Consider the following 12595-nt stretch of genomic DNA (forward strand, 5'->3'; position numbering starts at 1 on the left):
TCATTTCAAAGTGTATCAAAGCTAGGAGTTTGGCTCCTTATTCACAATTGAGGTGCTCCTAATAAAAGTAAGAAAGCTATTGAAGAAATAAAATCTTAAAAGAAACTGTGCTATAAACTGAACAGTATCTGGGACTAGGGTGGCTATAGAAGAATTGTCATAGCCAGGAAAATGGCAAAGGTTATTGATAAATCTCTTTCTAGAGAATTTTCTTGGTTGTACCTGGAGTAAAAAAAAGGTAAGAGATCATGGCAGTCCCCAAAGTGAGAAAACCTTGCCTGGTCACTTTCTGCTATGGAAGGCAATGGTTTCCTGTTTTAAGTAAGTTGAGCAAATTCCAGTTGAACAAATTAAAACTTAAAATCTTAAATTGCAGAAGAAATTTTACAAATAATGCAATGGCTTACCTTAATCACTGCAAACTCTCCATTCACAAATGTCCCCTTTGTTTGTAAGAAAAGATGAGAAATTCTTGGAGTTGCAATGGCTCTTTGTCTCAGTCTTTTTGAGATAACCATTGTTTGGTCAACGTTCACATCAGACACACAGGAAGGTCTGTATATCTCCAGGAACCCATTGCACCCGAAATAATCTGATATTGCAATGATCTTTCTTGGGATGAACTTGCTCCTTAGAGCTGCATCAAAAACCTTCACTCTGAAGAACTCAGTCTCAGTAGCCACTGTAGCATGAAACATCCTTTTATCTTCTTCAGTGTCATATGTAAATGGTTCTGTTACTTTCAACACCATCACTTGTTTGGGACCATGATGGTAACCTACTTCTTCAGAAGGCTCCCTTGGTACAGTTCTTCTCCTTGGTGTCTACATAAAACACACATTGTATAAAACGATATTGTTTAGACAGATCATAAGGAGCAATCCCACTGGATAGAATGGACAGATATAAACAATGGTTGCCATATTATAGCCTAGCTAAAGGATGAAATGTATATTTACCTAAATATTTACTTAAAATTTCTGTAAATCATAACCTAGTGATTCCAGTTAACACAAATTATACATGGTAGATAAGGATATTATACTTCTGGGGAATGCATCCAAAGCCTTCAGTGCTCTAGTTGAGTTTTCTAATTAGGAACATTTTGAAGATTTTAATTCAAAATATTTTCTAAAAAAAAATAGAGCTTTTTTGCAAAAGGGTTAGGTCAGCAGCCACAGGAATATCATCTCAAACATTGATAAACAATAAGGGTTTGGGCTAGAAGCTCTTCTTTTTGCCTAATAACAGGCACTGAAGACAATCCTGGAACTTTGACCACCTCCTCAGTATCCTTCTCCATTTCTGTGTATCTGGAAAGCGCTTTAAACACAGGTAACACTGAGGGACTAAAAGAGGAGGCATGCTAGCAGGTATGGCCAACCTGGGTATAGGAAGGCACAGGGAGGTAACTACAAACTAGCAGCATTCTCTGTGGTCTTACCTAGAAATGTATACAGACTTCACCCTGTGGGTGGCAGGATTTTACTCTGAGTCCTCATCAGTGTGTTCTATCATCAGGAAGTACATTTCCGCTATAGTAAGCAGTGGTTCACAATATGAAAACTACACTTAACACAAAATGCAAGGTGTAAAATTAAATCAAGTATCTAAACTCCTTATGGAATAGGAATGACTGGGTGATCATTGACTTAGATAATAGATAACAGTAGAGAGAACTATACAGTGTATTTTACAATTGAATTTAGGGAAGGATCGGTAACTATACACAATAAAAATTAGTAATTATTTAGATAAAAGACTAATGAAGAAGCCTTCTAAGTTGTGCTAATCTCTTATTACATTGTGAGAAGAGAAGGTCATTACCTCGGATGAATTGCTGTGATATGTTGCTGTAGACCCTGGAATAGCATTCTGGGAAGGTGATGTTGAAGAGCCTGGGGACATCTTTAAATCCAAGTGTCCTTCTAGAGGCTTCTGAGAAGACAGAAGGCTGTTAGAAGCAATTACTGAAAATCCTTCAAAAGTCAGAATTTCACTTGCATCTGGGAAGTTGTTGGTTGTTGAGAATTCTACAGTTTGTGCTTTTCATGGGGACCCTCTGTCTTTATGATACTATGATTTTGATGATTGTGTTTTTCTGTTTTTAAAGGAAAATAGGATGAGATATTTTAAAATCCTGATTAATGGTTTTTAAGAATCACACCAAATACATCTTTTCATTTTCTCTTCTGAAAAGAGGACATTTATCCTGCCAGTTTTCTCCTGGGCTGAAGGAAGTATTTTAGCCCACACTTAGGAATTTCTAACATATAGCCTTCTCCCTTCAGAATCAATATAACAACTTCTCTTAAAAGCAATGTATTGGGAAACCCTTGATCAGATCAGTGGTTAGCTGTGAGCATTGGCCTCTGATTGTGTCAGTCTCTGGCAGACCTCTAAGGAGACAGCTATATCAGGCTCTTGTCAGCTAAACCACCAGCCTGGGAGCACATAATGAGGGACCCATGACTCCATCTGTACATGAATGGGAGGATGGCCTTGTCAGGCATAGGTGGTGTTGGGCCTTGGACAAGGTAACTCCATTTAACCTGTTACTTTCAGTCAGGTAGGACAGGTAGAGGGCGTGATTAACAAGTCTCTACCTCCAGAGATTTAAATATTAATGAATTATCAAAAGGCCAGGGGCGTAGCTAATTAAGTTATTCCCTCCCCTTTCTCCCTTCCCTATAAGACTGGTCTCCCCTGGCTTTTGGCGGGGGAGGGGGGGAAGCGCACAACACCTGCATCCATTCACCATGCCATGAACAATAAAAGCTTTGGAAAACCGGACTCCACGTGTCCATGGTCTCTCCGCCTGATTCCCAGCTTTTGGAACCCTGGAACCTTGCTGATGCAGCTGCTGGCCCGCCCACCGACAGCTGTGTGAATGTGGGGAATGTGGGATCCTCCACTGGCGGTGCGGGAAGCCCTGGTGCCAGACCGCCCTGAGGCTCTGTCGCTGGACTCCCTCCCCCTCCCCTGGCCCTCGAGATTTCTGCCCCACAAGGTGGGAGAGGAGATTCTTGGTCCCATGAAGGATGAACACCGAGTGGGTGGGAATTCGAGGGTGGAGAGGTGGGAGTCAGGGGGTAGGTGGAGGCATATCCTCAAATAAAAATAAAAAAAAAAAAGAAAAGAAAGAGCAGAAAGAAAAAAAAAACAAAAGCCAGGTATTGAATTGTCATTGGTCTGGGATAAAATGCTTGCTCAAAGTATCTTACAAAACTTGCCAGATCTTGCTCAATCTGGTTCTACTTTATGTTATTTTGTGGGAAACTAAGCTTGCAGTAAAATTAGTTCGTGTTTCTGGACTTTTCTTCATTTAGCATTTCTAATCTATTAAATATTAAATCCGTTTTTTATATGTTCTCTACAGCACACAGTGAGCCCAGTCCCCACACCTTCTGATGATGTGGATGAAACTGTGTGACAAGCATATTAAAATAATGACCCACATCATGAATTCTGGTAGATGGAGATGTAGCTTGGTTGACAGAGTGCCAGAGTATGTCAGAAGCCAATTTTGATTCTTTGTTTAGAACTTTAAAATGACAATAATTCCAGTTAAATAAAACTATGTATATGGGAAACACTTGCCTTTGAGGCAACAGATTTAGTTAGGGCCTTCATTATACTTTTCTAATCTTAGAGAAGAAGTATAAAACTTTAATCATTATAAATTTGGCTTTAAAATGAAAGTAAGTTCATATGCAACTAGGTCCACATAACTGTAATGGCCTCTTTTCTGTATAGTGGTCTGAGCTCATTGGATTTCAATGGCATATTTTAATGGAGAAAAGAGTGTCTAAGACAATATGTAAAGTAATGAAAAGCTATGAGCTTCATAGATTTTGAATATATGGAGAGAGTGTTGCTGTCTAAACAGACCCAAGGAGAAGTGAATAGTGTTTTCTAACATGATACAAACAGTCATCACCATAACCTATGAATGGTCTGAAAGAAACTGTTTCCTTGGAGTCATCCTTCTCTTCCACATAGATCCCTGAGTCTTGAGACAGCTTTGATAAAGACATTCTATTGAAGACTAAATACTCTAGAATCTCTCACTGTGTGAACACAGGCTATGTGTGGGTCTCTGTGTCAATTCCCACCTATGGCAAGAAACATCTATGATGCTCTGAATGAGGCACTGCTCTATAGGTATGACAACATATCATTAGGATTTATGTTATTGTTATATTCCTTTAGTAGAATAATAGTAGTAGGTTTTCTCCTAGGCACATGACCTGTCTAGTCTCAGATTCCTGACCACATTAGCAGTGTCTGCTATGGGTTGCATCTCTTGGAGTGGGCCTTAAATCCAATAAAAAAAAAATGGTTAGTTACTCCCATCTCAGCTGTATTATTTTTTTGTTTCATGACCGCTAAGCCTCACAAAATATCTATCAGAGCTTTAACTGGACAAGATAGCCCTCATCTATCCTTCTTAGCTGTGCTGTTCATTTTATATTTCTGTTACTCAAAGAAATTTCAGGTTTGTAAGTATCTATAGGAAAAATAGGCAAACTGTAATCTTAAAAATGCACAGCAAAATGTGAAAACAAACATTAGTTCTGTGTCATAACTGATAATAAAATAAGACTATACTATCCATTTGTAACCCAGTGTGAAAAGGACTTCTGGAGGGCTAGATTAAGGCTAGAGCAAGATACCAACACTTAAATTCAGAGGATAGATGGTTTTGGATGTTTACAATACTTTAAGATGGAATGGCTATACAATGTGTCAACTGTTCTGAAGAAGTGAGTATCCTAATATGCGTCAAAAAATTTAACAGGTTAGTCATATAAAAGGAAGATATGTGAGTGGACAAGAGAGGCAAAATGGAGTCCATTGTTATTGACACCTGCATGTGCTAGACTCTTTGCTTTCCTCTTCCTACCTGGAATCAAAACTAGCAGACCAACTCCTCATTGACAGAAGTAACAAGTTCATTAAGTGTTCTCATCTAAACAAAAAGTTATGAGTCAGCAAATTCCATATTTGTATTACATATTTTTGCAACTGTTTCTGTCTTTGCATGATAATCTATATCATATCATATCCAGTCTCTGTGTATATATGATTAATTAAATCTCAGGGGTAAATGGGGGGCATGGTCAGAATTTTAAGATATGTTCCTGATATTTGTATTGAAGAAATGAAAGGGGAGCAGAAAACTTGTACCTTAGCCAAAGAAATGTTAGATGAAGCTGAAGATGACACCTGGGCTATTGATGGTTGCCTCCTGGCTGTGTCTTCTTTAGAACAGGGAGGCTGATCTGGTCGCATAGATGCCTTGGTCTTTTTCACTCCAGTCTTTTCTTTACTCATATTTTTTCTTTTCTGAAAGTATATCCATTGCCTGTTAATGAGTCTAATCAATCGAGAAGAGTATGTCTTCATTATTAGGTAGTAGATTTCTTATGCCTGAATATGTTGGGAACTTGCAGAAGTAGCACCCATCTTCTGATCAGGTCTAAAATATGATCATTAATAGTCATCAAAATGTGTGCATAAGTGGTTTTGTCAAATAAAGGAAGAAGAAAAGTTATATGGACAACTTTTTCTATTATTACTTTATGGTAGGACACAATTGAATTTGAATTAGAAAACTATGTTTGTGTAAATATGCAACAACCATGGCTCTACCTGATTTTCAAGTTCATGACGTCTATGGTAGGAGTGAACACATATTAATGCCACGTGATTAGTTGTTCTGAGTTTCAATGAAAGCACAAAGAGAAACTGATAAAGCAGTAAGTACATTATAGGCTGAGCAGGGGGAAGGGGAATCACCTCTGCTACTATGGATTGCCAACCCACGGCTGTTCCTCAGGCTCACCTGAGCTGTAGAAGTCTCCTGAGTTGTAGAAGTCTCTGCCTGAGCTGTAGAAGTCTCTGCATGAGCTGTGGAAGTCTCTGCATGAGCTGTAGAAGTCTCCTGAGTTGTAGAAGTCTCTGCCTGAGTTGTAGAAGTCTCTGCATGAGCTGTGGAAGTCTCTGCATGAGCTGTAGAAGTCTCCCCTCTTTCAGATTTTAACATGTGGCTTGTAGTTGATGTAGGCATGGCAGGGCCTGCTTCTTGCCTATTTATTTCCAGTGATGCTTCTCCCATTACTAGGATGGGGAGATTTTTTTTTTTTATCACAACAATATGCATGAACAAGAAAGCCCACATAAACCAAAATAGATAGTCTAGGGACTGTCTAGTCTTCCTGCCATTTCCTCTCTGCTGCATTTATATTGATGCTTATTCCATAGCTTACTGTATCAACACAGCACTAAAGGCACAACCTTTGATAGCATCTCCCATTAGTCAATGTTTCCTTTACTTGTCCCATATAAAATGAGGAAACCCTTTCTACTCTTGAAGCCCATGTACCTCAGCCACACTTTCCACATTCCCAATCTCCAACATTCTCTTAAAAATCCAAAATTTTATCACATTGACTTTTTGGTCACGTTTCGTATATAATACACTCAAACAATAGATACAAGTAAAAGGAAATCTGAGATAAAGTTATGAAATGAGATACTGCAATTGTGGATTTTAATGTTCTAAAATCTGTTTACTCAACTCAATAGTTTTATGAAAGGCAATGCTGCCTCATGCCTTCTTAAGGCTATATTTAATCAAAGTATAGACATATCTTTGTTAATAGAGATAATAATTATATTTGTATTCATAATAGAACAGGTGAGATGATTTGTTAATGTGTATATTTAAATTTTAATCATAATTTTGTAATTTGGATTTATTACTTTTGAACATCTATGTTACATCTGGAACCCCAATCTTTGATCAACTTCTATTTTGTCTTTAATATACACACCAAATATACTCCTTAAATTACAAGCATCTACTGGAAGAAGAACGTCCTCAGTAGCCAATCCAAAGGATCATTCTGGCCATGGTTTTTGAGGTGCAAACTGAAGATATGACAGCTGTGTGTGAACTTCAAGGTTATGAAGGGAGTAGAGACAGTAAGACACTGGTAGGGACAAGGTGGTTCTTTGTTCCTTGTTACCTTTTGATCTCTCTTTTTTAAGAATTCTTGCACGTGTTCTAAGACCTGATAAGTCTTTACAAAACTTGATTAGCTTGTCCAACCCAGCATCATCTGGGAACTTGTCTTCCATCCTGTCAGCAATCTGATCCCTGGTGCATTGCTTTTGCTTTTTTCTATTCAGTCCTAAATCCCTCGCCATCAGTGACTTAAATAAGCTAAAATAATCATCACTGATGGGTACAAGTCCTTTCAGCAGAACAATTCTCTTATATTCATTCACCATCTTTGAAGTTGTTAGTGAGCCTGGAAGAAAAAATTGGCATAAATTGTTGTACATGTATTCAGAAATTTCCAAAGAAAGGCATGTCTCTGGGAATGAGTGAGCTGTGTGGAAGTAATGCAAATAGGTATGTTCACAGAAAGAGAGCAGCATAATAACTGTTTATGTCACAAGGAATATGAGTAAAGAATTGCCTTATTAGGAAAACTTTTAAAACAATCTTTGTTATTAGTAAAGATAGTTGAGTTGAGTCAAGGATAATTGTGATTAATAGTTGTCTGGAGATACGGCTCTGTTCCAGAACTTAGATGTACTGGCTTGTGGCTTCTCTTCTCTTCCCTTTAGGTGCCTGAACCTTTCCCTTGTTGCCTGTTTGTCAGATCCTGACTCCTTGCACCTACTATAGCTGTATAGGTTATTTTTCTTGTCACTAGGACAAGAACACCTGCCAGAAGTAACATATGGAAAGAGAGTTTATTTTGCTTTACAGTCTCAAAGTGAGTAATTCTTAGTGCCTGGGACCCGATCTGTGGCCAGATAGTCTTTTAAATTTCTACAGATACAGTTGAATAAGAGTATTTAAGTTAGAACCCAGGTGGCTATAACCCTCTAGTCCTGGGCCTGTGTTCCTACATCTTCCATGTAGGCTCTATGCCCTAAAGGCTTCACAACCTCACAAAATATCATTGAAAGTTGTTTCCCAAGTGTTGAAATGCTTGAGCCATGGAGAGCATTTTATATTCAACCCATAGTAATGTCTAATGTGACAAATGAGAAAATGGGTTTTTTACATTATATATGGGAAACTCTGGCCAGAGTACTGCATCCCTTTTCCCATTATGTCTTCTGTAACATCTGTAATGTTATCTTTTCCCCTGGGTAATTAGTATATTTTCAGTTCTCATTGCCTCATTTCACTGTTGCTTTACAGAACTTCTGACTTTCTTCTGCAGAATCAAAATGTTTATTGACTGGGAGCCTTTTAACACTTGTTCCATCTTTTTTTTTTTTTTCTTTAGTGCTCAACATCTTTAAACTGGTAAATTTACAGAGCCACACATTGTGGCAGGTCTGGGCTATGCAACGAATCCCAGAAGTCGAGGGATCTTTATAGAATAGAGGAAAATATCTCTAAAAGCTGCATTTATATTGACATTGCAAATATTAATGACAATTGACATTGTAAATACCATGACAAATAAACTGACATTGTAAATACATGAAACTCAAAAAACATGAAAGAAAGAAGGGAAAGAAAGAAGGAAAAAGCAAATATGACTACTCAAAACCCCACAAATAATGCAATGTAAAATGGGGCTAAAGAACTAAACAGTCAAATAAGAGGCATCCTTAGCAATGCAGTCTTAGTATGCAGTTATATTGAGGGCAATGGCAATAGCCTGTGGTTTTTCTTTGGAGACTTCTGGGGCCTCATTAGCCAATATCTTGAAGGGAAGTAATCCCACTTTGTAACTGTGATGCTCATTTTATAATGCATGTTTTCTAGGAGTGACATTGTCTACCACACACACAAGGCAATTCTGTTCTACCTTATTTTATGGTATATTTTTGAAATTATCTTATTAACTTGTGGATTTCTATATGCTTTCTCATAAACGCTTCGTTTTGATTAGCCCACCTGTTACCTTCTTCTTTCCCATTTCCATTCTTATTTAAGCCTTCCTTCATTTCATATGTATCCAATTATACCTATAATTTTTTTTCTTATTTGTATTGTGAAATAGCACATTCCCATAAAACTTTTCATATACCCATCCATATTAAATCAAGTCATTCATAATTCTGACACAGATTCAGGTGGAGATCTTTTGTTCCTACCATTTACTAAAGAGCTATTAGTAGATGGTAATTGCTGGGATAAGGAAGAATCATTCTTTCTGAAAGGTGTGTCCAAGGTAGAAATCCCAAGCTCCAGTGGATGATCCCTCATCTATTTACACATGACCAGCAGCAATTTAATGTAATGGGTTATCTTACATATACATAGGAAAGAGAACATTTGAGGTTAGATAGTGGAAGTGTTGGGGGAAGATATAGGAGAGTTTGAGTAAGTTATGAAGTGCTTTCATACGTCACTTTGAACCTGTATTAAATGCTTAGGCATAAAGAAACATTTAAAAATTACTAAACATACACTCTTGAAAAATGGTTCAGTTTTTCTAATTATCAAAGAAAGTTAAATAAAAATTATATAAAAAGTTGAATAAAATATATAGTGATGTACAAAGTTATATACTCTTATAATGTTTATTATTACACAGATAAGAAATAAATTCTGAAAAGGATTCAGAGAAAGAGGAAATATAACACATTGTTTGATGAAATATAATTTAGTGTACCCATGATAGAAAATAATATAGAAATCCCACAAATATAAAAATAACAACCAGTGTAATCCACTTCTTCCAATAACTGGCTATATAATCAAAGGAGATAAAACAGCTATACACAGAAGACAATAACACTTGTATATTTATTGCATCATTATTCGCAATAGCTGAAATACAGAATAAAGTAAATATCTTTTAGTGGATGAATTAATAAAGAAAATGAGAACCCAGGTACCATGGTACATGCATGAAAGCCCAGTACTGGAGAAGTAGAGAGAGAAGCATCAGGAGTGCATGCCCATTCTCAATTGTGAGACTCTATCCCCAAAATAAATGAAAAAGCAAACCACACAAAAACACATGCATGAGAAGTATACATTCAAAGGCCAGGGAGAAGTGTCTGCTGTGCAAACCTTATGGCCTGAGATTAGATCTCTGGAACTTTTATAAAGCAACAGCTTCCCAAAGCTGTCCTGTGATTTCTACATACATACTGTGATTTGTATATAACTGCTCACATCGCCCCAAACACACACATCAAGTATTCATTAACCATTCAAAGCAATAAATTTCTGTCATTTGAAGGTTTGAATACATTTGAATGAAACTGGAGATAAGTATGTTCAGTAAAACAGGCCGATATAGAAAGACAAATATCTCATGTTCCAGTTATTTACAAAAATAAACTTTGCAGAAGAATGAAATGGAATAGTGGTCAGTAGAGATGGGGAAGAGGCAGTGGCAGGAGAAACATAATGAAGTTCAGTAACGGACATCAAAACAGCCTGAGTCTCATTCCAAATATAAAATCCTAACACATACAATTATTGATTGTTGAAGACATGGAATTGCGTGTTATTTGGACTAGACTACTACACATTATATATGCAAATTGATTTTATAATGTGCCATATAAAGGCCTATAAGTTAGAAAAATTGATAAATCATCTAAAATAAAAATGTAAAAATGTATAGCATTTAAGGGGCATGGATTGCTAAAAATCTCTGAATTTGAGGCCATTCTGCTCTACACAGTCAGTTCTAAGCCAATCAATGTTACCGTTACCTAGTCTAAGAAACAAAAACAAAACAGATCAAAACAAAACAAAAACATAAAATGAGAAAATTTTAAAGTGGTTTAGAAAAAATAATACCTTTCTTTGTATTGCTTAAAATAGAATTTGATGATTTTTTTAAAAAAAATTAGAAAATTTTGATACTGGTAGAGTAATTTAAAGACACCAAAATTCTCTATTATTATAGTTAAGGGCCATGTAAGAAATTATCATAAAACCTGGAGGCTCACTACCTAATAATGAAAGATTTCAACCTGAGAAAAGTGAAATCATTTTAATTATATAATTGTCAAATTATAACAGATATTAGTTTCATAACTACATTACTCCCATGACATTAAATAGTATTATGTAGTAAAATAAAAAATAGACATTTAAGAGGGGCATGGTAGTGGATATCTATAATTCAAGGCCTCAAGCAGAGGCAGAGGCGACTATAAGTTTGAGGCTGGCGTCACCTGTGCTCCAGGTTCCAGGCAAATCTGGCTTGGATAATAAAATTATGTTTTAAACAATAACAACAACAAGCAATAATATAAATTTAAAAAAGTATGAGATTGACTAATCATGACTATGGTTTGAAATTTATGCATATCTCAACTACTGAAAAGTTAGGCAAAATACAATAAAAAACTTAGAAAATTTTTAGAAAAAAATAGTAACAGAGAACAAGTTTAACTTTACCCCATTAGAGTTCCCCTCCATCCTGGAATGAAGAAGAGAGTATGACAAATATTGTCTCTAACATCTGATATAGAAGCGTGCTAAAAGTAGACCTAAACACAAAAATATCAAGACACTCTATATAAATAACTGTATTCACAAAACTGTGACATTTTCTTCTATAGGCTAATGAGAGTTTTCATGTTTTGTATAAATCTCAGTTTTGTATATTCCCAAAACTGCATACTATATTCATGTTGAAGTGTGGTTTTCATTTAACATTATTTTAATTATCATTTTCATGTTTTTGCCTTGTCTTTTACTCAGTCATTCCCCTCAATCACCTTGCTTCCATGTGTTCTCTAATGAAGATAACTGAAGATCAGTTTTAAATACTAACTCAGGAAAAGCCATAGGAATAGAGGTATCATCTTTATTCTGTCATCTACCATCTTCCTAGTGAAGCATCTGAAACCAGCTACAGCAGGTTCAATGATGTGAGTGCAGCTGGTACCAGCCCTGGTCCCTCATCTTTCAACACTGATTTTTTTCTATGTCCCTTTATATTTCACAGATAGATCTGATCATATATTCAAGAAACAGACAGGACTCACTCACCTCCCTGGAAATTTCTGCAGCAATGTACAGATCCTGAGACCTTTAATGACACACGAAGTGGCCTGCTTGGTTTGAGTAGGTAGGCAGATAAGTCAGTAAATGAGAAACTGAACAATGGGGCAGAAAGAAAGATACTAGCGATTATGAAACTTTCAGAATAGTTTCATTTCTTAAGCAGCACTGGGTGTGTCTCTCACTGAGCTGTTTCCCTGGGGTGAGGAGTCATGAAACAGCCAGGCTTCCTCCCAGTTTTGTTCATGGCTTTCAATATCCCTGGCTTGTGAAACCTTTTAATGACCCTTAAACACTGTGGTCACTATGAAAAAAAAAAAATCACAGCTTAGTCAGGCTCACATTCTTTTCTGATGAATCTCACTAAATAAGGAATTTCTAAGCTTTTGACTTTTTTAGCAAACATATGGACTCTGGTCATTAGACATAAAATTTACATACATAGTGCACCTATATCAAGGTGTTAAACATAGCTGACCAAGGTTCTTCTACTTAGATACGAGTTATGGACAGGTGAGTTGGAGTTTTTAGTATATTAATGTACCCAAGGCCTAGGAAATAGTCTAATACACCCAGGGT

General features: G+C 36.6%; 1 protein-coding gene across 1 annotated transcript in view; it reads right to left on the reverse strand.

The window, feature by feature from the left end:
- Nucleotides 1–12154, reverse strand: part of LOC117721372 (uncharacterized) — a 56409-nt gene extending 44255 nt beyond the window's left edge. The window contains exons 1-6 of the mRNA XM_076913742.1: nucleotides 12005–12154; nucleotides 7035–7319; nucleotides 5849–6123; nucleotides 5191–5349; nucleotides 1828–1938; nucleotides 408–824 (exon numbers count right to left, since the gene is read on the reverse strand). Coding sequence (XP_076769857.1) covers nucleotides 408–824; nucleotides 1828–1938; nucleotides 5191–5349; nucleotides 5849–6123; nucleotides 7035–7299 — 1227 coding nt within the window. The 5' untranslated portion in view covers nucleotides 7300–7319; nucleotides 12005–12154. The remainder of the gene's footprint in view (nucleotides 1–407; nucleotides 825–1827; nucleotides 1939–5190; nucleotides 5350–5848; nucleotides 6124–7034; nucleotides 7320–12004) is intronic.
- Between the last annotated feature and the right edge of the window lie 441 nt (nucleotides 12155–12595).

The sequence above is a fragment of the Arvicanthis niloticus genome, chromosome 16 (genome assembly GCF_011762505.2).
Source record: "Arvicanthis niloticus isolate mArvNil1 chromosome 16, mArvNil1.pat.X, whole genome shotgun sequence".
NCBI classification, from domain to species: domain Eukaryota; kingdom Metazoa; phylum Chordata; class Mammalia; order Rodentia; family Muridae; genus Arvicanthis; species Arvicanthis niloticus.